The 20,849-nt window shown below is 39.1% G+C and overlaps 1 protein-coding gene across 2 annotated transcripts in view; it reads right to left on the bottom strand.

Annotated features, from left to right (window-relative positions):
• PCDH11X (protocadherin 11 X-linked) overlaps window positions 1-20,849 on the bottom strand; it is a 508,571-nt gene that overhangs the window by 9,052 nt on the left and 478,670 nt on the right. Inside the window, exons 4-5 of one of the 2 annotated variants that reach the window (XM_030209065.1) lie at window positions 18,191-20,677; window positions 905-1,325 (exon numbers count right to left, since the gene is read on the bottom strand). In XM_030209065.1, the coding sequence (XP_030064925.1) occupies window positions 1,320-1,325; window positions 18,191-20,677 (2,493 nt within the window). In that variant the 3' untranslated portion in view covers window positions 905-1,319. Of the gene's footprint in view, window positions 1-904; window positions 1,326-18,190; window positions 20,678-20,849 lie in introns of those variants that run through there. The other variant, XM_030209066.1, reaches the window with a different exon arrangement.

Below are 20,849 nucleotides of genomic sequence, written 5' to 3'. Positions count from 1 at the left end.
GGTTTTTTTTTTGTGTAATGGAACAAAAAACAAGGAAGAGACACACCGCAGTTCAGCAAAAGCAAATTAAAACAGCGAAGTGAATGATGGGTTGCAGAAGATTCTTCAGTTAGCAAACAAATGACTCAACATGGACCATGTTTTGGCCCAAAGGCCTACCTCAGGAGTCAAATGTTATCTAAAACATAATCAAACAATGAATCTTAACAAAATACATAATGGAAGACAAATGGTACGAATAAACAAATATATATCGGTTATTCATAAATAAATATCAAATAAATAATTATGAAACAGAGAAGATGACATAGATGATGCAAAACATGGGCACTGTTTACTAAGCCATGCTAGAGACACTTTAGTAAACAGGGTCCTAAATGTTAAAATTGAAAACATTTATGATATGGAATATAAATTATCTACATGAGTAAGACAATATGGACCCTGTTTACAAAGGTGCGCTAGCATTTTTAGCAATTAGCAGTTAGCACGCACTAAAAACGCTAATGCACCTCCAGTGCGGTTTAGCAAACAGGGCCCTTAATGTTATTTATTTTCTCTGTAACAAAATACTTATTTTGTTCACATTAATATTTGGCTGTTTACTTTGTTGTTTGAGTTATCTGAATGTCATCATATATCACATAACCTCCAGAGCTTAATAGGGCCTGATCTGGTCAAAAGAACAGGACCAGTACTATTGTGTCTGAGTTATAAGTTGTATGAAACAACTCCATCTAAGGTAAAATATTTTATATGGTTAGTGATCATAGACATGTAAACCACTTTCTGTCAAATGCAAGGGTAAAAAAGGAATAATACTTTATTTTTTTTTAATGTGTCTGTATATTTTATTGCATTTTTTTTCAGTGATTATAGGAAAGAAATTACATCAGTACAAATATATAATAACAAAATCCAAAAATGATGAGCCACAAGAGGATGATTACATATATCTTAAGAAAACAATAGATTGTATAATATCCATCACATCAAAGTGATAGAAAATATTACTTGCTATTTTGCATGTTATTGAGCATTACAGCATAGACTTCCAAAGTTTGTAGGTCTTTCAAAAAATAAAAATAAAAAAAAATAAATGAAAAATAAATTTTGCCCTGGATACCTTTCAGTAGGGCAGCTTGAAGTGTTCAGCTTTACTTGCAAACCTCTCTGGAGATCAGATGACATGAGTCTTCAGTGATCAGTGACAGGTGAAAGGGTTTTCTCGTGCTGTTTCCATGTTTTCATGTTTGCTGGCTTAACATCATTGTGTACGCAAACGACCTCAGTACATGACATCAGAAGCGATGGTGTTCTCAGAGCTGGCAAACAGAGAAACAGCATGAGAAAAAGCCCGCCCTGCCATCATCCCTTCCAAATACTGCACTGAAACATTCACCTGCCCAAATCTTTCACTGGATAAACTATGCACCCGCTTCTCAAAATGTGATGGGTGACAGCAGAGATTAGCACTGGCAGTCCAAATGAATCAATGCTTTTTCCTCTGACCTTTCTATGGACAAGTCTTCAACTAATTACCTTTTTTGCATGAACAACAGTTTATACTACATTTCTTTCTAAAAATTTAACTATCTCACAAACATGGATAGATGTGTGTAAATAAGAGCTATGAAAGAAAGTATTGGTCTAAATAACACGAAGAACTTAAAACAGATGTTTGCATATTATATATAAATTATACGATATAGAAGTTGATTTTATGATATGTATTTTTATTTTGTAGATTGGATTCATCTATGAACTGATAATTTTTTGTTTCACAGGAAAAATATTGCAAAGCAAATGTAAGCTTACTCAACGCACATTCGCAAATAAAACACGTTACACAAACATAGGACGTGAGTTATTTTGCACAGTTAGTCACTAAGAGGCCCTTTTACAAAAGTGCGGGTACTATTACAATCAGCACTACTGCTGGGGTAGTGGTGTTCCCAGCGGTAATTCTGAGTTTGGCGTGCTCCGAATTCTGTGGTAGAAAATAATATTGTATTTTCTACTGAGGGGCATTCCCGGTGGTAACCGGCACTGCGCCCAGGTCAGCACGTGCTGCATGATTACCACTTAGGTGGTGCATGAGCCCTTACCACTAGGTCAATGGGTAGCTGTAAGGAATCAGGCCATAAATAGGCATGCGCTAGTTTTAATATTAGCGCAGGCCCATTTACTGGCTCATTAAAAATAGCCTTTTTTGTCAGCTGCAGTAAAAAAATGGCCCAGCGCGTGCCTAAAAGACGCACTCACACTACCATGGGCCACTTTTTACTGTGCCTTTGTAAAGTGACCCCTAAAGCCCATGTTTATTAAGCAACGCTAAGGGTGTGCTAGCATTTGTAGCACACGCTAAATGCTAAAGACACCCGTAGGAATATATGGGTGTCTCTAGCGTTTAACACATGCTAATTTTAGGTGCACGCTAGCGCGTCTGTCGCACAGCTTGGTAAACAGGGCTCTAAATTTGGACATGAGACATTCATGAGGGTTTTAGCAGGGGTGTTATTTCACAGTTCATTATATTTTCTGTATAGGCCCTAGTTGGTATCTTATCTTTATCTGAAAAAGCTATAGACATGCACAGATTGATAAATAAGGGGCCCTTTTACTAAGCCACGTAGGCAACTATGCTCGCCAAAGCACGTCAATTCGGAACTACCACCTGGCTACCGTGTGGCCCGGGCAGTAATTGGCATTGTATGCGCACTGACAATTACTGCCCGGTTAACGAATGAGACCTTACCGCTAAGTGAATGGGTGGTGGTAAGGTCTAAGGCCCAAAATGGACAAACGCTAATTTTCATTTTGCCACACATTCATTTTTGGCACCCCCAAAAAAGGACCTTTTTGCAGGTGCGCTGAAAAATGGACCTGCGTGCGTCCAATACACGCGTCTACAATAGCATAGGCCATTTTCGGGGCACCTTATTAAAAGGACTCCTAAGTCCAGAGCAGCTTTGGAGGACCAGTGGTGGAATTCAGGGCAAACTTGAATAAGGTCTTTTTTTCCGGTAGATCATAAAAAACATCAGCTTCGTTTTACCATACTTGAACCAGGCTGAAATTGGCCTGTTTAACAGTGGAGTTAGACTAATCTGTACATTTTTAATTTTTTAAATTTGACATTTATGTAGTAGATCTCTTAAACAAAATTATTTTATTTGGATTTTTTCACTGCACAGCATTGCAATGTCAATAACGGGCCTTTCTACTAAAGTATATTATATTTTGTCGTTGCCGCACTATAATGCAATAAATGAATCTGCAGTAAAAGGGCTTATCATGGGATGCCCTCAGAAATCCTGTATAAAGATCCCAACCTGCCTACATAAACTACATGTTAAAAAAAAGATTTGTGGAGGGGGTGTGTCTGGGGTACAGAGTGGGTATTTCTGCGCTGATCAGTTGGTGTATCTGCATTACTGCATGCTGATTAGCATAGGATTAGCGTATAAGCCCTTACTGCCTACAAAGTGTTGGTAAGTGTTCACTTGCTAATTGTATTTAATAACCTTATGCTAATGGCAACGTTAGTGCATGGCCATTAATTCAAATCATGGAAAATTGGTAATTTTACTGCTGCAGTAAAAATGGCCTTAGAACGTAAATGCACTAAGTCCATTTTTTACCACTGCTTAGTAAAAGGGTTTCTTTGGGTCCTTTTACTAAAAAGTACTAAAAAGTAGCCTGCAGTACTGTGGATGCATGAAATTGGCACGCGCTGGACCATTTTTTACCGTGGCTGGGAAAAAGGGCTTTTTAAAATGGTGGCAGTAAATGGTCGTGCACTAGAATTAAAAGTAGCGTATGGCTATTTACTGCCTGAGGCCGTACTGCCACCCACTGACTTAGCGGTAAGAGTTCACACGCTACTCATGTGGTAATCAGGCCTCATACGCCAATGTGGCCGCATTGCTGATTACTACTGGGAATGCCTTCTGCGGTAGAAAATAGAAAAATATTTTCTACTGTGGGAAACAGCATGCACCAGCTTTAAAAACTACAACAGGGTGCCTGTGCTACTCATATGGTAGTGCCAATTTGGCGCACACTACCCACGCATTAGCCCTACTGCTGCTTAGTGACTTAAGTTGCGTGTGAAAATCCTTTTGCATTCTGGATTTGCATGCACAACTTAATTGGCTTAATAAGTCAATCAGTGCCAATAATTGCACTTAAGAAGCAATTACCAAAACTAATTGGCTTTAATTAGAATTTACACACACAACTGTCTAAGCATATTCCATAAAGTGATGTGCATAAATTCTAAGTGCAGATCTGAAAAGAGTGTGTGGCTATGGGTGGGATGTGAACATTTCCAATATGTATGGAGTTGTAGAATATGCCCTTTTTGCGTGTAACTTATGTATCGACATTTGCACCAGGTTTTCACTGGAATAAATGGCCACGACTAAATATAGCCACAGAAAAAAGGTGTTGGATGTACTTTACGGATTTTGTATGCACCATAAATAGAATCTAGACCTAGTTGCCTAACAAACTTTGGTAAAAAGGCCCCTAAATAAAAAAAAAAGAAACATCAATTTTAAAGATAAAGAACCAGAGTTAAAACTACCAAAAACAGTATGGTAAATAATAAAATGGAAAACATGTAAAATTTATAGGGAAAAGAGGAATACCACACATGAAAATTGAAAATATCCTACCCTGGGTTCATGATTAAAAATTTCTACTCTGCTTTTATTTTTTTAAAAACTTCTGTTTAAAAGTGGTTCACAAAACAATAAATTCATAATCAAATTGTAGAAAAACAAGAAAGAGAGAGAGAGAGAGAGAGAATTTAGGACCCTTTTTCTAAGCTGCACTAACAAATTAACTTAGTGCATCCTTTTGTGGGACTTTCCTGCATGCTAAGTCCATTTTTAACACCGCCATCAAAAAGAGGTTTTTTTTTATTTCTTGAACATATGGCCGTGTGCTAATGTTAGCATTGGCATGCAGCCACTGAAAAAAGTTACCGCAGGAGCACTTAGGGTCTCTTTTACTAAGCCGTGCTAGCATTCAATTCCTATGGGCTTTCTCTCATTTGCTGTGCAGGAATTCCTAGCTCGGCTTAGTAAAATAAGCCCTTATCGTCTCTTGTTTAAGAGGCATTAAGGGCTACTGAGCTATAGATAGGCTAACCAATTAGCGCAGCGGTGATGTCAGTACATTAGATGATTAGTGCTTCCATGCCCATCATCCACGCCCATCATTTCCCCCCCCCCAAAAAAAAATAAATACTGCTTATTTAGGGCTAGATTCTATATATGCTGCCTAAATAATCAGCACTGAAAAACACCCATGTAAGTGGCATTCTGTTAGCTGCACCTAAAGTTCAGCATAGGTTATAGAATAAACACTTAAGTGGAGAGGTTGCATGGAAATTTAGGTGCCACCATTTGCACCAAGGAAAACATGGTGCAAATACCCGTGCCTAAATTTACGTATGGAGCACCCATATTCTGTAATTACACATGCAACTTAAAACAATGCCCCTGTTCTGTCCCACAACACACATGACCCATTTCCACGCCACCTTTTTTGGACCATTTGCAAATTTGAGGCACGGATCCCATGCCTAGCTTTAAACGGGTAAGTCCCAATTAAATTTAATTAGTGCCAATAATTGCTTGCTAAAAAGCCAATTATTGGCACTAAATCAAATGGCTCATCATTCTATTAAATTTCATGTGCAAATCGGAAAGGCCCCTAAATTTGCACACACATTTTTTAGCAACCTTTATGAATCAGGGCTCTAGTGTACACAGATGACAATACTAACATGGAATGCTTTAGTGCACCCCACATTATGTCATTTTTGCTACATTAGGCGTATATTACTTCCTAACACAGCATAGTAAAGGGGCCCATTAATTGTTCGCCCATGATATAGACATACCACCAAAATATTACCATGTTTTGGACTTTATTTGATTTAGGGCCCTGTTTACTAAGGTGCATTAATGTTTTTAGCTTGCCTACACTTAGCATGCACGCTAACCATGTAGGCGCCTGTAGGAATATTGTAGGCATGTACATGGTTAGTGTGCGTTAAAAACATTAACCTGCCTATAATGCTGCTTAGTAAACAGGGCCCTTAGTATAATCACATTTTGGACTAGATTTTATATATGGCAACTGAAAAATAGGTGCCAAAAATATACACCTAAGAGTATTCTATAAAGTATACCTAAATTTAGGTGTACTTTATAGAATACACCTAAATTTCCACAGGGAGGAGTGGCTTAGTGGCTAGGGTGGTGGACTCTGGTCCTGAGGAACTGAGTTCAATTCCCACTTCAAGCACAGTTCCTTGTGACTCTGGGTAAGTCACTTAACCCTCCATTGCCCCAGGTACAAATAAGTACCTGTATATGTAAGCCACATTGAGCCTGCCATGAGTGGGAAAGCACAGGGTACAAATGTAAATAAAAAAAAAATAATACACTGTTCTCCCATCCACATGATTAAATTTAGTTGCGGGCAGTTAAATGCCAACACCTAAATTAGGTGTAGACCTGGTTTATTCTATAACAATGGCATATATTTTAGAAATGCCCACAACCCACATATTCCATGTCCATGGCCATGCCCCCTTTTTGGCAGCATGCATTAGAATTTACATGCACCACATTATAGACTACGCTTAGACAGTTGTGGTCTTAAATTCTAATTAATGCCAATTAGTGTCAATAATTAAGTGGCAATTATTGGCGCTGATTGCCTCGTTAAGTAATTACGTTGCACGTGCAAATCCAGAATATGACTGGAACTGCATATGCAACTTAAGCTGCACTATATAGAAACTGAGGGTTTATGTTATCATTCTTGTTTGATTGTTAATAAATTGTTAATATTTATTTATCCATTGACTATATTTGTAAATTGAGTTGAACTGTTTATGTCCTGTTCCTGTATTTATCTTTTCTCATATTGTTCTTCTGTTGCTCTGCCTAGGCTTGGCACATGCCAGGAATATTCTTGTTTCCTTCCCTGTGGTACTCCAATATCCATTAAAGAAGGAGGGAGCAGAGGGCACTCAATTGGAAAAGTAGAACAAGCAATATTTTATTTCAAAGTTTCTGTCTTATATTTTTGGGTGGGAGAAGAGTCTTAAATCTTTAACAGCGCACAGCTGGGCAGCTTCACCTAGAATGACTTTTCGGTCAGCCAAGTTTAAGTGCCTTTGCAAAGCCACAATCCAAAGTTGCCAACATTTTTTTTTAAATGTCTGAGTTGTTTTCACTGAGTGCTGTTATGTTTTATATATTAAAGAACTGTCTGCTGTGAGTCATTAAATTTTAAAAATAGCCTGCAAAATCTAATTTTAAAAAAGTCGTATATGCACCAGTTAAAGTGCCCTGCTAGGCAACCATAGCTTGTCTATAGATCTATCTTATACACATTCCCCTCCTGCTTTCTTTGATACAGACAGCATGATTAAGTCTGCGTTTCTGACATTAGATTTCAAGAGTTAGTTTTAAAATTCAGTAGTACCAAGGAGGACCTTAAGTCATTATAGGGAATGCCCGAATGTGCCAAAAGAGTCAGAAATCTTCTTGGGCAACATGAAAGAGAATTTTTCTTTCTTTCCCTGAAACTTTGGAGTCAAGCCATTTCTCATTGCTCGGTAAGTATACTCAGGCCTCAATGCTCGGAAGCAAATGCAGGCGCTAGAGGGCATTAGCGCTGGACTAGCACCCACATTCTATAAATGGCATCCCGAGTTAGACGCTGTTTATAGAACAGCGCGTAGCACTGGTATCCACACCCAACTTCTCGGTGCAAGGATTTGATACCATCTGAAGCCTGGTGTAAATTCTTATGTGGACTCCCTGAATTCTATAATATTGTGTATATATTTAGTGTCCCTGACCTGCCCATGCTCCTTTCATTGCCGCACCTCTTTTCAGTTGCGTGCTAAAGGGTCCTTTTACAAAGGCTCGCTGAAAAGTGGCTTGCGGTAGTGTAGGCATGGGTTTTGGGCTCGCGCAGAATCATTTTTCAGCGCACCTGTAAAAAAGGCCTCTTTTTCAAAATTGCCGTGAGTCCATTTAGGGTCTCTGACCTTAGCACCAGCCATAGAACTAGCGGTAAATAATTTGGGCTGTAAGGACTTATGCACATCAGATGCCACTTGGCGTGCATCCACTACGTGCATCCAAAAATAAAAATTATCAGAAGCGCACCAAAAATGAAATTACCGCAACAGCCACGCAGTAGTCAGGCGGTAAGTCCATTTTGGTGTGCGTTGGGCGCATGTAGGTACCTATGTGGCTTAGTAAAAGGAGCCCTAAAAGATTTGTGTGCGTACTTTTATAGAATAGTGCATAGCAAGATGCACGCACAAATCCAAATTGATTTCAATTAACCCCAATAATTGTTAGTGGCCAGTTATTGGCAATTAAGTTGCATATAGAAATTGGGCACATGCCCAAATTTGCTCACAAAATTTTTAGCACCATATATAGAATCTGGGGGATGACTCATGCCTGTTTTTTTTATGCTCTATTCAATTATGCTATACAAAATGATTTTAAAATGCAGTGAAATCCTCTTCATTCTTTTAACAGGGCACTTAAATGTAAGCACCATTTGCGATTAGATTTATACAGTACAAGAACCTGTGCACATGAATGTACACTTAAATGTGTAACTGAGAGCAAAGTGCTCGGCACTATTAGTAATTTAGAGGTCCTTTTACTAAGGCATGCTAGCATTTTTAGCGCACTCTGAAAATTAGTACGCGCTAAATGATAGAGACACCCATAGAAATATATGGGTGCTAAAACTTAGCACGCGCTAAAAACACTAGCGAGCCTTTGTAAAAGACCCCCTTAATTATTTAAATTATTTAGGGGCCCTTTTTACTATGCTGCGATAAGCACTAATATGTGCTTACTGCAGCTTAAAAGGACTGAGGAGCCCTTTTACTAAGCCGCATAGGCACCTACGCACACCCAATGCATGTCAATTTGGAGTTACAACTCAGCTAACATGTGGCCCTTATGGTAATTTAATTTTGGATGTGCGTCTGCTAGGCGCGCTGGAAAATATTTTTATTTTCTGGCGCGCAGGCGGTAATCATCATTCTATATGTGTAGACCATTACTGCCCTGTTACCATGTGAGACCTTACTGCTAGGTCAATAGTTGATGGTAAGGTCTTAGACCCAAAATGGATGCGAGGCAATTTTAATTTTGCTGCACGTTCATTTTCGTCAAAAATTTTAAAAAGGCATTTTTTACAGGTGCACTGAAAAATGATTCTGTGCATGCCCAAAATATGCTTCTACACTATTGCAGGCCATTTTGCAGTGTGCCTTTATAATAGGACCCCTTACTGTAAGGTACGCTGAAGCATTTTTAATTTTGTTTGGCCAAGAGGGTGTATCTGGATCAGAGAATGCGCATTTCTGTGATAGTGTGTCAGCACAGCATTAGCACGTGAGCCCTTACCACCTTCAAAATAGGTCACAGTAAGGGCTCACATGCTAGTTTTTGTTAATGGCTACATGCTAATGGCTACATTACTGTATGGCCTTTAATTTGTAAAATTGAAAATTAGCCATTTTTTGGCTGCAGTAGAGGAAAGACACACATAAGGGCTAAGGCCGCTGTCTTCCACAGCTTTGTAAAATGACCCCTTAGCATGTAAATGCAAGAGGGCTTTCATAGGGGAGGAACATGGACGGGTCTAGAATTTACACGTGTAACTAATAGAATTCTGTAATTTACACGCGAGTGCCACATTTAGATGAATCATACACCTGGCAGAAGCAGGTGCGTTTAAATATAGGCGTATTGATGCTAGTATTCTGTAACTGTAATTACAAACGTAAATACTGTTTATAAGCTAGGCTCTGCTTAAAATGGACAGTTTATAAAACAACTTGTGTAAAATGGGAACCTAACTTATGTGCCTAGTTATATAATAGCCCCCATGAATGGCTAGGAACTATATTTTCACAGCTTTATTACATGAAAAGGAATGGGAAAATAGAGCATGTCTGTTTTCTACAGTGCTAAATTTCATTTTGAAATGTGTTTGTTAAGGGGAAACAAACCAATACTGCCTAAGAACCTTTCAACGATTTTTTTTCACCTCATTCCCAGAAAAAAAAAAAAAAAAACATCAAGTTTAGAGATGACAAAGCAGTAGCGGAACAATGATGCAATGAAAATTTAGTTCTACAGTTCTGACATTTGCACAAGTCACATATTCAGGAGAAATTAGGTTCCTGCGAAACAGAGGAGAAGGAGGATGCAGAATCCTTGCTGGGAGTGAAGTATAAATAAGAAAACACCCAAGAAAACACAAAACAAATCTGTTTCTCTCTGTGGTACAAGTTAAACAGAAAATGGAATCCTAGGTAGGGGGTCTCCATAGAATTCTGTAGAATTTTAAAACTATGGAGTGGGATATAACAATAAATCTCAGAACTAATGTCCTAGTGTTGTGTAATTGACCATTAAGAAAAGGAATGGGAGGGAAACTCCAAATTAGCGAGATGCATGGGAATGAGAACAGCGGGAATCCTGTGGGACCCCCCAACCCAGGCCCGTGGAATCCCGCATCTCCCTCGGTGTTCCTGGAGTGTTACCTTGACTTGTCCAAGTCTAACATGCTCGTCTTCTGCAGTGGTCACCTTGGTTCGTATTTCAACTTGAAAGTGAAACTCAGCAGTATGATTCATTGCAGCACTCCTTCTCTCCCATTGAAGTCATACCCTGAGTTGCACAATCAGAAAGACAGAACGCTATTGGACAGAGCCCCAGAATGAGGCTTGAAAACTTTCTCCTTCTTTGTATTGTTTTACAGAGACTGACTCAGTGCTTCAGTCCTGTGTAATTTTGTGCTGGCAATGGAAAAGAAAGCCAACATTTAGAAATATATTTATTCAAACAGTGACCGTGTTTCATATACAAAAAAAATAACGGAATTTCTTTAAATTGGAAGTGGTAGATGTCAAAGAAGAGTCGTTTGTGCTTTGTTCGAAATGCAAGACAATTCTCTCTTGGAGATCACGTGGAGGGGCATAATCGAACGAAAACGTCTATCTCCTTGGGCGTTTATCTCCGAGAACGGGTCCGTGAAGGGGCGGACCGAACCGTATTTTCAAAAAAAATAGACGTCCATGTTTTATTCGACAATTTGTGAGCTGGGCGTTTTTGTTTTTCAGCGATAATGGAAAATGAAAGCGCCCAGCTCAAAAACGAATAAATCCAAGGCATTTGTTTGTGGGAGGGGCCAGGATTCATAGTGCACTGGTCCCCCTCACATGCCAGGACACCAACCGGGCACCCTAGGGGGCACTTTTACAAAAACAAAAAAAAAGGTAAAAGAGCTCCCAGGTGCATAGCACCCTTCCATTATGTGTTGAGCCCCCCAAATCCTCCTCAAATCCCACTGCCCACAAGTCTACACCATTACTATAGCCCTAAGGGGTGAAGGGGGCACCTACATGTGGGTACAGTGGGTTTGGGGGGGTTGGACGACTAAGCATTAAGCAGCACAATTGTAACAGGTAGGGGGGAATGGGCCTGGGTCCACCTGCCTGAAGTCCACTGCACCCCCTAACAACTGCTCCAGGGACCTGCATACTGCTGCCAGGGAGGTGGGTATGACATTTGAGGGTGAAAATAAAAAGTTGTGAAGCATCATTTTTGTGGTGGGAGGGGGTTAGTGACCACTGGGGGAGTCAGGGGAGGTCATCCTCGATTCCCTCTGGTGGTAATCTGGTCATTTAGGGCACTTTTTGGGGCCCTATTCGTGAAAAAACAGGGTCCAGGAAAAGTGCCCTAAATTCTAGCTACAAATGCATACTTTTTTTCCATTATCGGCGAAAGGCGCCCATCTCTGTTCGGGTGATAACCATGCCCCAGTCCTGCCTTCACCACGCCTCCGACATGCCCCCATCAACTTTGTACGCTTCCGCGATGGAGTGCAGTTGAAAACGTCCAAGTTCAGCTTTTGATTAAACCGTGGTATTCGTTTTTGTGAGATAAACGTCCATCTCCCGATTTAGGTCGGAACTTGGGCGTTTTTCTCGTTCGATTATAAGCAGGATAATGGGATCAATGGCTTATTAGCTCACAAGGACTATTGTGCAAACCATATGCCAACAACAAAGATTACAGCTATACCAGGTTTTTCTCTATCAAGTAATACCAACAAATTACCTGCAAACATCAAATCTGAAGTGGCAGACGTTGTTGTCGCCATCTGTATAACCGTGTAACAGATGTGAGGCCTTTTTCTACTGCTGAAGGGATGGGCTCAGGAATTTAGCATTGAAGCTCAACTCCATTGGTGTTAAATATGGGAAAGTTAACCTGGACCAAGTCATGCCCTGTGGGTTAACTGTCTCTCATTATCTTGATGGTGTTGTGGAGAAAGAGAAGATCATACTCATCGACAAGCTAACTTTAGTGCCACAGTTCAGAGTGACCACTGACCTCTGGACTCACAAACAAAGCAACCACAACTACATAACTGTGATTGTACAGTATATTGATAACTGGCAAACTGAATCATGTATCTTGGTTACTCGATTACTGGACAAAAATCATACCTCAGAAAATAGAAAACTGACAGTGAAGTCAATTCTGGACAAGTTTTGTGTACAACATCAAGACAATGTGTTCACTACAGACAATGCCAATAATATGAAGGCTGCCTTTTGAGAAAACACATGGATTGGATGTTCATGTAATAGTCTAAATCTTGTTTTGTCACACGGACCACAGCAGGCAAATTCATATGCAACTGGTTTGCCACCTGAGGTAGCCAAACTTATTGACACCTCGAAAGAACTAGTGACGTTAGCAAAACTAACATAAATTAACAATCAGCTAATAACTATAAAACAATGTGTAGTAGCATGATGGGTGTGCTGTTAACACTGAAATCAATGGCAACAAATTTATCTGATCTTCAGACAGTGAGCGCTGAGCCAGGTTTTGACAGATATGTTTTCATCTGCTGGCTGGAATCAATGAAGGCTTGTTGGCTTATGTCATTCAAGTTTTAGAACCAGTCTCTCTACTGACAAAACACCTTCATTGCATCTGGTGTTACCTACCAAAATACAGCTGCAAAAACACTTCACTGAAAAGGCTTCTGACAGAAGCATCATCTTGCAACTAAAAACAACATCTACTTAACATGCTGAATAAATACTTCATAATTCATCAGTTGCATTATACCACTGCTATTCTGGATCCATGGTTTTAAAAACTTTGGAACATTAGCACCAAATGAATATGCACAAGCACTGTCCAGCTTGAAAGAGATGGTAGATAGACTGCCAGCAGCAAACATTCCAGAAGGTGACTCATTTGTCTTGTAACAACTTAATAAGAATTAGAGGAAATTTTCTTGGGAGACCTCTATTCTTCTTCTTCATCTTCTTCAACTACATCTGAGGTATGTATATATTTTCTTTCTTTACATCTTTCTTTACATCTTTTAATATTTTATATCTATTTATAAAGACAATATTACTTGTAAAATATACCTTCACATTCAAAATGTTACCATCTGCTTTTTCTCAGGTATATAGTTGACTACTACTGACAAAATCACTGATAATGTCTTACTGGAAGTCAAAATCAACTAAGTGGAAAAATCTTTCTGAAGTTGCCAGACGAGGCCTTGGAGTGCCTGCTGCCGACACATCATCCGAAAGGTCATTTTCATTGGCTGGTCATGTTCTCGAGGATAGACATCACAGCTAAGACCATATACTGTGGATGGACTTTTCTTTCTGAACGGACTAAAGAAATAACTGCCCAATGGTGGATGTTTGCATTTTGTATTTTCATTAAAACATCTATGTCATCTTCAGAAATAGATACTTCTTTTTTTGTGGGGTTGGAGGAGATTACTCATGGGCAGGGATGGGTTGTATTTCTGTCCCTGTGCAACTCTCTACTCCAAATCCCAGGAAGCCTTGCTAGGGCATAAGACTTCCAGAGCCAAAAAAAGGGGATGGCAACTGAGAAATTTCTTTCCAAGCAGAGAGATGGGAGCAGCGTCCTAGAAGGGTAAGGGCAGGGAAGATCTGCAAACCCAACAGGAAACACTGCCTATATTTGGGAAAGGCTGGGAAGAATCAAGCCCTTATCCTAATGCAGAAGGGGAGGAGACAAGCTCACCAATAGGTGGGACAGTGAAGTAGAAAGGAAGGATTTAGAGACTAAAAACCCTATAAAAGAGCTCCCTAGAATGAAAGCAGGCAGTAGAAGAATGGGGAGAAGAAAGAAAGACTCACAGCCTGTAGAAGGAGAACCTGACCCTGGAAGCCTGGGAGTTGATTCAGGGAAGTACACACATGGACCTTAATGCTTTAACTATACACTTTGAAGTTTGTCTTTGAACTGGAAAAAAACAGCAGGGGGTGGAGGACAGGTTGTTAAAGTCATGTTGAATTTTGTCCTGTCCAGGTTGTAGAAGTTGTTAGACTGAAACTCCTGAATGCTTAGCCAACAAAGAGTAAGTCTAATTTAGGAGTTTATTTTGATGACATGCTGGTGTTTCCAAGGTAAATGCCTATTTGCCAAAGAAGGGGATTTTAGGAAAGACTAATCACCCTGAGTGAAGTTGGTACTATATATTTTACTTACAAAGTACAGGAAAAATGGAGTATGAATGAGGAGGAATGCCACGCTTACAAATCTGTCTACTAAATCAGGAGCATAGTTATCAATATTGCATCGATATGGGCTACAATTCAGATGCACAAGTTATTTTACCACTAACTTGTGCTACTTTTAGCACAGGTCACATTTTATGCCATAAAACCTAGTTACTAATAACTGGGGTTAACAGTAAAATAACTCATCTTAATAGTAGCTCACATTGATAACTATGTACTCCTTAATGGGAGCTTATACTGGGGACTTTTTACAAAGCTGTGGTAAAAGGGGACCTCAGTAAAAGGGGACCTGTTTTTTACATGCACTGAGGCCCCCTTTTACTGCAGCGGGTAAAAGGCTGTCTTTTTTTTTAAGTTGGAAAAAGAAGCCAGCAGATCAATATTTGTTTACATACGGTATCTTCAATAAAATCTTTCTGATGTTATATTGATCTGCTGGCTTCTTTTTCCATATTGGATTTTGCAGATCGTTTGCCTTGTTTTTTTTAAAGAAATGGCCATGCGGCAAGTGAACCACTTGCCACGTGGCTAGTTTGGGTGGGAGCACTTACCACCACTCACTGAGGTGGTGGTAAAGGCTCCCGCACTAACCCAATGGTAACTGGGCAGCCTGTGGCACTGCCCGATTACTGCCGAGTATATTTTTGAAGCACCGGAAGTGGCGCGCACTGGGGGTGGGAACTACCACTGCACTACTTTGGTAGCCCAGCAAAAGTTCTGGATTAGCAAGCAGTAAGCCCGCGTTGGGCTTACTGTTGCTTCGTAAAAGATCCCCATTGATTTCTATGCCCTTTAGAATGTAATTCTATAAGACGGCATTCAGTTCTAGGTGCTAACATACATATATAGTAAATGTCAGTATTGTTTGTTTCTTTAAAATAGTGGAATTGGAGTTAATCATCTTTCATTTGGATCTTATTTATTTAATATATAATTATAGAAATTCTAATTAAAAAATGAAAAAAATATGTCTTTACTGTAGTTATTTAGTTGAATAAGTAGCCACTTAACATGCATAAGTGACCTCTTATAAAAATGTGACCAGCATAAAAGTACTTGTGATATTCATATGTCCCCAAATTCTACATATGGCGCTTTAAGGTGTGTGCACTATTTGACCGCGTGGTCAAATTGCGCTAACAACTTAATTGGTTAATGAGCCAATCTGTGCTGATAATTGGTAGTTAAAAACCAATTGGCTTTAATTAGAATTTGCACACACAATTTTCTAGGTGTATCTTATAACACAGTGCACGTAAATTCTAATGTGCACAGTCGAAAAGGGGGCGGGTAGTCAGCATTTCAAAAAACTATACGCACTATTATAGAATACACTCAATCTGCACCTAATTTAGGCACAGATATTTAGTTTTTAAGGTTTAGGTTTTAAGTGGCCTAAATGGGTGCACCTAAATTTTAGTCGGAAGAACAGCGAGTGAGCGTATTCTATAATCGGCACCTAAATCTAGATGCCAATTATAGAATACGCTTAGTCAGCACTGATTTCAGTGCCCATTTTTTAGGTGCCATATATAGAATCTCCCCTTTGGGCATTCTTAATGGTGAATGACTTTTGTTTAAAATGACTACCCATCCCTAGTTATTTCTTCATTAACTACAATTACTTAAAAGGGACAAATTAGGAAGACAATAGGCAGAGATTCTGCCTTACAGTTAACACACAGTAAATCACTACATAATGGGCCATGTTTAGTAAGCTACGCTATAGGCGTGCAAACCTTGTAGCGTGCGCTAATGATAGAGACACTCATTATATTCCTATGGGTGTCTCTAGCCTTAGTGCATGCTAAAAGGTTTGCATGCTTACAGCACGGCTTAGTAAACAGGGCCCAATAATTGTTAACACAGAAGATGGTATAGTGCAGTTAATTCAACAATCAAAAATGCTGGAGAGCCCAAAAAAAAAAAAAACAGTTAATGCCACCTGAATTAACAGTGCGATAGGTAGAGATAACTTCATTGCATTATCTAACGTTTGGTTAACATGCTTGAATAATTTTCTCTGCATTATCTGAATGTCAGAAAGTAGAGAGCATCCATATGGTTAACATGGATACTTTGCAGTTAATGTATGTTAATTTTAGCTATTATACATGGTAACTGCAAAATCATATTACACTTTAATAAATAGAACTCTCAATAAATTGGAATGAAAAAAGCAATGTGCCCAAAAATGTGCTCCTAAATCAAAATCAGTAATAGTAAATCACTGAATATTTATTTGCATTGTAATACAAACCAGTTCAGTCTGAGTTGGTTACTGGAATTAACACAATGGCCCTGAGCCCTCTAAACTGTGATATTGCTTTCCAACAGTCCAACATCCATAAGCTTCCCCTTTATTAATGTTTTTAAGTCTCATTCTTAATAAAAGTGAGAAAAATATCCCAGTTACTTTCAATAGAGAGTATCAATGATTTGTTCTGTCACTATTTTAATTTTAAAACATTTTTTTACACAAAAATACATCTTAGTTGATACATCTGAGTTTCTACTGCATTGGACCACATTTGGAAAGGATCAAGTAAATATTTAATCTTATTGTTCACACTTTATACACATAAAGTTAAAAAAAAAAGAAGTCTTGAGTGTTTAAATATCACTAGAATTTCGATTTAAACTGGGTCAATTTGATTTTCCTTTAGCATTCCACTAGTCTTCAAAAGAGACAAAGCAAAAGTATTTTCAGTTATGATTCTATTTTTTTTTCTCTATCCAAGAAAAGTTATGTACAGTTTATAGTGGAGCTTTATTGCATCACTTTGGAATCAATTTGAAAAAAAATCAAAGCTGAAAGGAACAAGCTCTTACCTATTGCAAGCTAAGAAACTATAATCTGCAACATATGTAAGATTTTTCTTTTCCTTAATTCATTTTTTAATATGCTAATTATGTCACTTTGCTTTTAAGAATTAAGAATGCTTCTAATCTATTACCTGCATTTTCATCTCCTCACCAGAGTTAAACAAAAAACAGCAGGCTTGCCTACATATGAGAACGTGTGAAGTATAGCTCTCTTCAACCAAAGTCTGTCATGCCAGACTCCATTAGCATTATGAAGCATTTATTAGTTGCAAAGGTTTAATGCTTTGCATCTGCTCCAGATTGCTTAGATTTCCATGCATACAATACTGGTAAGGATATGGCCAACAAACAATGTTTTACTGAATTGTACAGCTGCATACATTGTTTTGAATGGGAAATGTCACACTGCCATCTACAGACTGGACTACCTGTAATGGAATCATTCAACTTTCAATTTCTACACAGCCAAGAGCCACTTTATTCTAATGTTCTCTTTTCAACATTGATGAATTACAAAATGTTTATATTTCAATGCCTCAGCCAAGCATGAGCTTCTAGGCTTTCAATCTTCAAACAAGTTACTCTGCAGAACTTACAGAGGCAAAGTGGAGAAAGGGTTAAGGAAGGGAATATACAAGGAGAGAGAGAGAGAGAGAGAGAGAGGCAGCAACTGTACATTTGAATTACCTGTCTAGTATGGATAGAACCTGTAGTCTTGAATCCTCCTTGACAATTGCATTCAGAGACACTGTAAGGATCCGAGCTGTTTGAGGAACACTTGGAAAGCGAGTCACAGCCCACCACAAAGGTGTTGTCAAGTGGCAGTTCCTGAATGACATGGTGCTTCTTAGGGGCAACAGGAGTTTCAGGTTTTATCTGGAAGGTAGGTTGTGGAGAGGCAGACTTGTAGTGTTTAGCTAAATCTGGGCTGTCAGGTTTAAAAGTAGTTGGTGTGGTAGCCCACTTGTACTTTCCCATAGTCTGTTCTTCTAGCTCTACTGGGATGTCTAATGTGCCATTGATATGCTCATGGGAAGGGTCATCAGGTTTAGATTCCTCTATTGTAACAAAGTTAAGCAGAAGGCTTTTGGGGGATCGCTTCTTCTTCTTCTTTTTCTTCTTGATTTGCCGGTTTTCCTGGTTTGGTGAGACCCACTCTCCACTCTGTTTGCTTTTTTGAACAACTTTATGCCTTGGTGTCTGGCGACAGCGTATAAGAGCAGTGACAAAGATAACCAGGATGACTGTCATGGTGCCTGCAATGATGGCAATAATGATCTTGACATAGTCATTGGTTTGTGGGGTTATTTCACCATCTCCTACATTCTGGCTCACTGGAGTTTCCATATGTCTCCGTACTAGATCCTGGACATACGTGCTATTGGTTACTGTTTCATTCACAAATAAGTGCACCAAAGCAATGGTGTAGAGAGATTCAGGCTGTCCTAAATCATTAACTTTGATAATTAACCGGTGTAAGCCATGGTCAGTTGCAGTCACCTTTTCTTTCAAAGTGATATTGCCTGTTAATTGATCAATAGCAAAGAGACTTCTTGAGTTTCCACCTATAATGCTGTAATGTAGCTCAGCATTCATACCTGTGTCATTATCAACAGCAAATACTTTAGTAACAACAGAACCTGGACTGGTAGATGTTGGCACCAATTCATAGGAGTAATTAGAGGATGGGATGACAAAAACAGGCCTATTATCATTAACATCAACCACATTTATTGTCACTTTAGCAGTTGAGGAACGTGGAGGGTTTCCTCTATCTACAGCTTTCACCTGGAAAGTATAAGAACCTTGTTGCTCTCTGTCAAAGGTAATATTGGGTCGTATGACTCCTGCAACTGGATCAATTATAAAATTATCTCTGCCGTTTACGATTGAAAGCATTACTATTGCATTCTCCCCACTATCAGCATCGGTGACTGTGATCAGGCCCACTGTACCATACATTGGCAAGTTTTCTGGAACATAGAAATTGTATTCATTGTGGGTGAAAGCAGGATTGTTGTCATTCTGGTCAAGAACTGTCAATGTCACTGTAGTATTAGTCTGCAAAGAAGGGATTCCACTGTCTTTAGCAACTACCACGAATGAGTACTTGTCCTGCTTTTCTCTGTCCAATTTCCTCACTGCTGTCAAAATGCCTGTTCGACGATCCAGGTTGAAAATGGGAGGAGCATTGGGACCCAGCATATAACTAATCTCAGCATTGCGTCCACTATCTGCATCGGTTGCACTTATCTTGGTCAGTTCAGTTCCAGGTGCATTGTTTTCAGTGAAGGAAAGTCCTATTACAGGGAGTGTGAACACAGGAGAATTGTCATTCTCATCTTTGATTTTGATTAGGAGCATTGCAGACTGATTTAAAGGTGGTTTCCCTGAATCTGAAGCAACTATTTTAATTGCATATTCCCGAGTTGTCTCATAGTCCAGAGGTGCAGCTGTCTCTAGCAGGAACTGATTGTCAAATACTGGCTTTAACCTAAAAGGAACATCATGGTCGGTGAAGCAGGAGACTTTTCCATTCAGGTCAGCATCCTTGTCTGTTACTGTAATCAGGGCAATTTTGGTCATCAGTGGAGCTTTTTCAGACAACAAAACAGTCCCATTCACTGGATTAATGATGTATCTGGTATCTATTGAAGGGATATTATCATTAATATCAGTAATGTTAACCAGAACTGTTGCTCTTGATGGTGTTGAACTGCCATCACTTGCCAAAACTGTCAACTTATGGAAATGGGATTCCTCCCTGTCCAATGGTTCTTTGATTGTGATAAGACCAGTAGTATTATCTATAGAAAAAAGTCGTTTAGCCAGATTAGAGATTTGGTTACCAAAATAAAAGTGTATCTGTGCATTTGAACCAAGGTCAGCATCAGTAGCATGGAGCTGGGTGACTGAAGTACCCACTGGAGCATTTTCAGGGATGCTTACTTCTATGTCATTCTCCTTAAAGATAGGCCGATTGTCATTTACATCTGTAACAGTCACTTGAAGAATTGCAGTACTGGATCTTGCAGGATTTCCACCATCTTCAACCTTAATCTTCATCACATATGTGTCTTTCAGCTCCCTGTCCAGGATCTGCTGGACAATTAATTGTGGCCATTTGTCTCCCTCTGGTGTTTCAATTATATCAAGTCCAAACACGTTCTGGCCCTAAAAATAGAAAAAAAAAGTTTTTTTTTACTTTGAAATCTATTTAGAATAAAAAAAACATAGCTCTATATCCTTACAAGTAAAAACAAATGTTGATACTTTTTTTTGTTTCAATGTGTATAAAGCTTTGGACCTCTTTTATCAAGCTGAGCTAGCAGTTCCCATGCTGCAA

This window comes from Microcaecilia unicolor, chromosome 7 (genome assembly GCF_901765095.1).
Source record: "Microcaecilia unicolor chromosome 7, aMicUni1.1, whole genome shotgun sequence".
In the NCBI taxonomy this organism is placed as follows: domain Eukaryota; kingdom Metazoa; phylum Chordata; class Amphibia; order Gymnophiona; family Siphonopidae; genus Microcaecilia; species Microcaecilia unicolor.
This window is presented reverse-complemented; position numbering and strand designations above follow the sequence as displayed.